General features: G+C 51.7%; 1 protein-coding gene across 1 annotated transcript in view; it reads right to left on the bottom strand.

The window, feature by feature from the left end:
• The window catches only part of ell2 (elongation factor for RNA polymerase II 2), a 16,333-nt gene that overhangs the window by 5,955 nt on the left and 10,119 nt on the right, over window positions 1-259 (bottom strand). The window contains 1 exon segment of the mRNA XM_035661318.1: window positions 1-259. This exon segment is cut by the window's left edge and continues 51 nt beyond it; it is cut by the window's right edge and continues 100 nt beyond it. Coding sequence (XP_035517211.1) covers window positions 1-259 — 259 coding nt within the window.

Raw genomic sequence — 259 nt, 5'->3', positions numbered from 1 at the left:
TCTTGTCGATAACTTCTCTGCTCTCTTCCTCAGCACTGCGCCTCTTTTTGGCTCTACGAGTCTCTTCAGCCTGCTCTGCTACAATAGGAGGACTTCTGCTGCCTCTTTCCGTCCGTTTCCCTTTCTCCCTCTCTCGATCCTTCTCTTTGTGCTTCTTGGATTTTTTCTTCTTTTTAGTACTGCTGGACAAAGGAGGGCTGGTGATGACGGTGGAGGTAACTGTGAGTGAGGTGCAGGGAGGAGGAGGCGGAGGAGGAGG

This window comes from Morone saxatilis, unplaced genomic scaffold (genome assembly GCF_004916995.1).
Source record: "Morone saxatilis isolate NCDOM2014 unplaced genomic scaffold, NCSU_SB_2.0 Contig18, whole genome shotgun sequence".
Classification (NCBI taxonomy): Eukaryota; Metazoa; Chordata; class Actinopteri; family Moronidae; genus Morone; species Morone saxatilis.
Note: the sequence above shows the minus strand (reverse complement) of the source record. Positions and strands in the feature narration are given on the sequence as shown.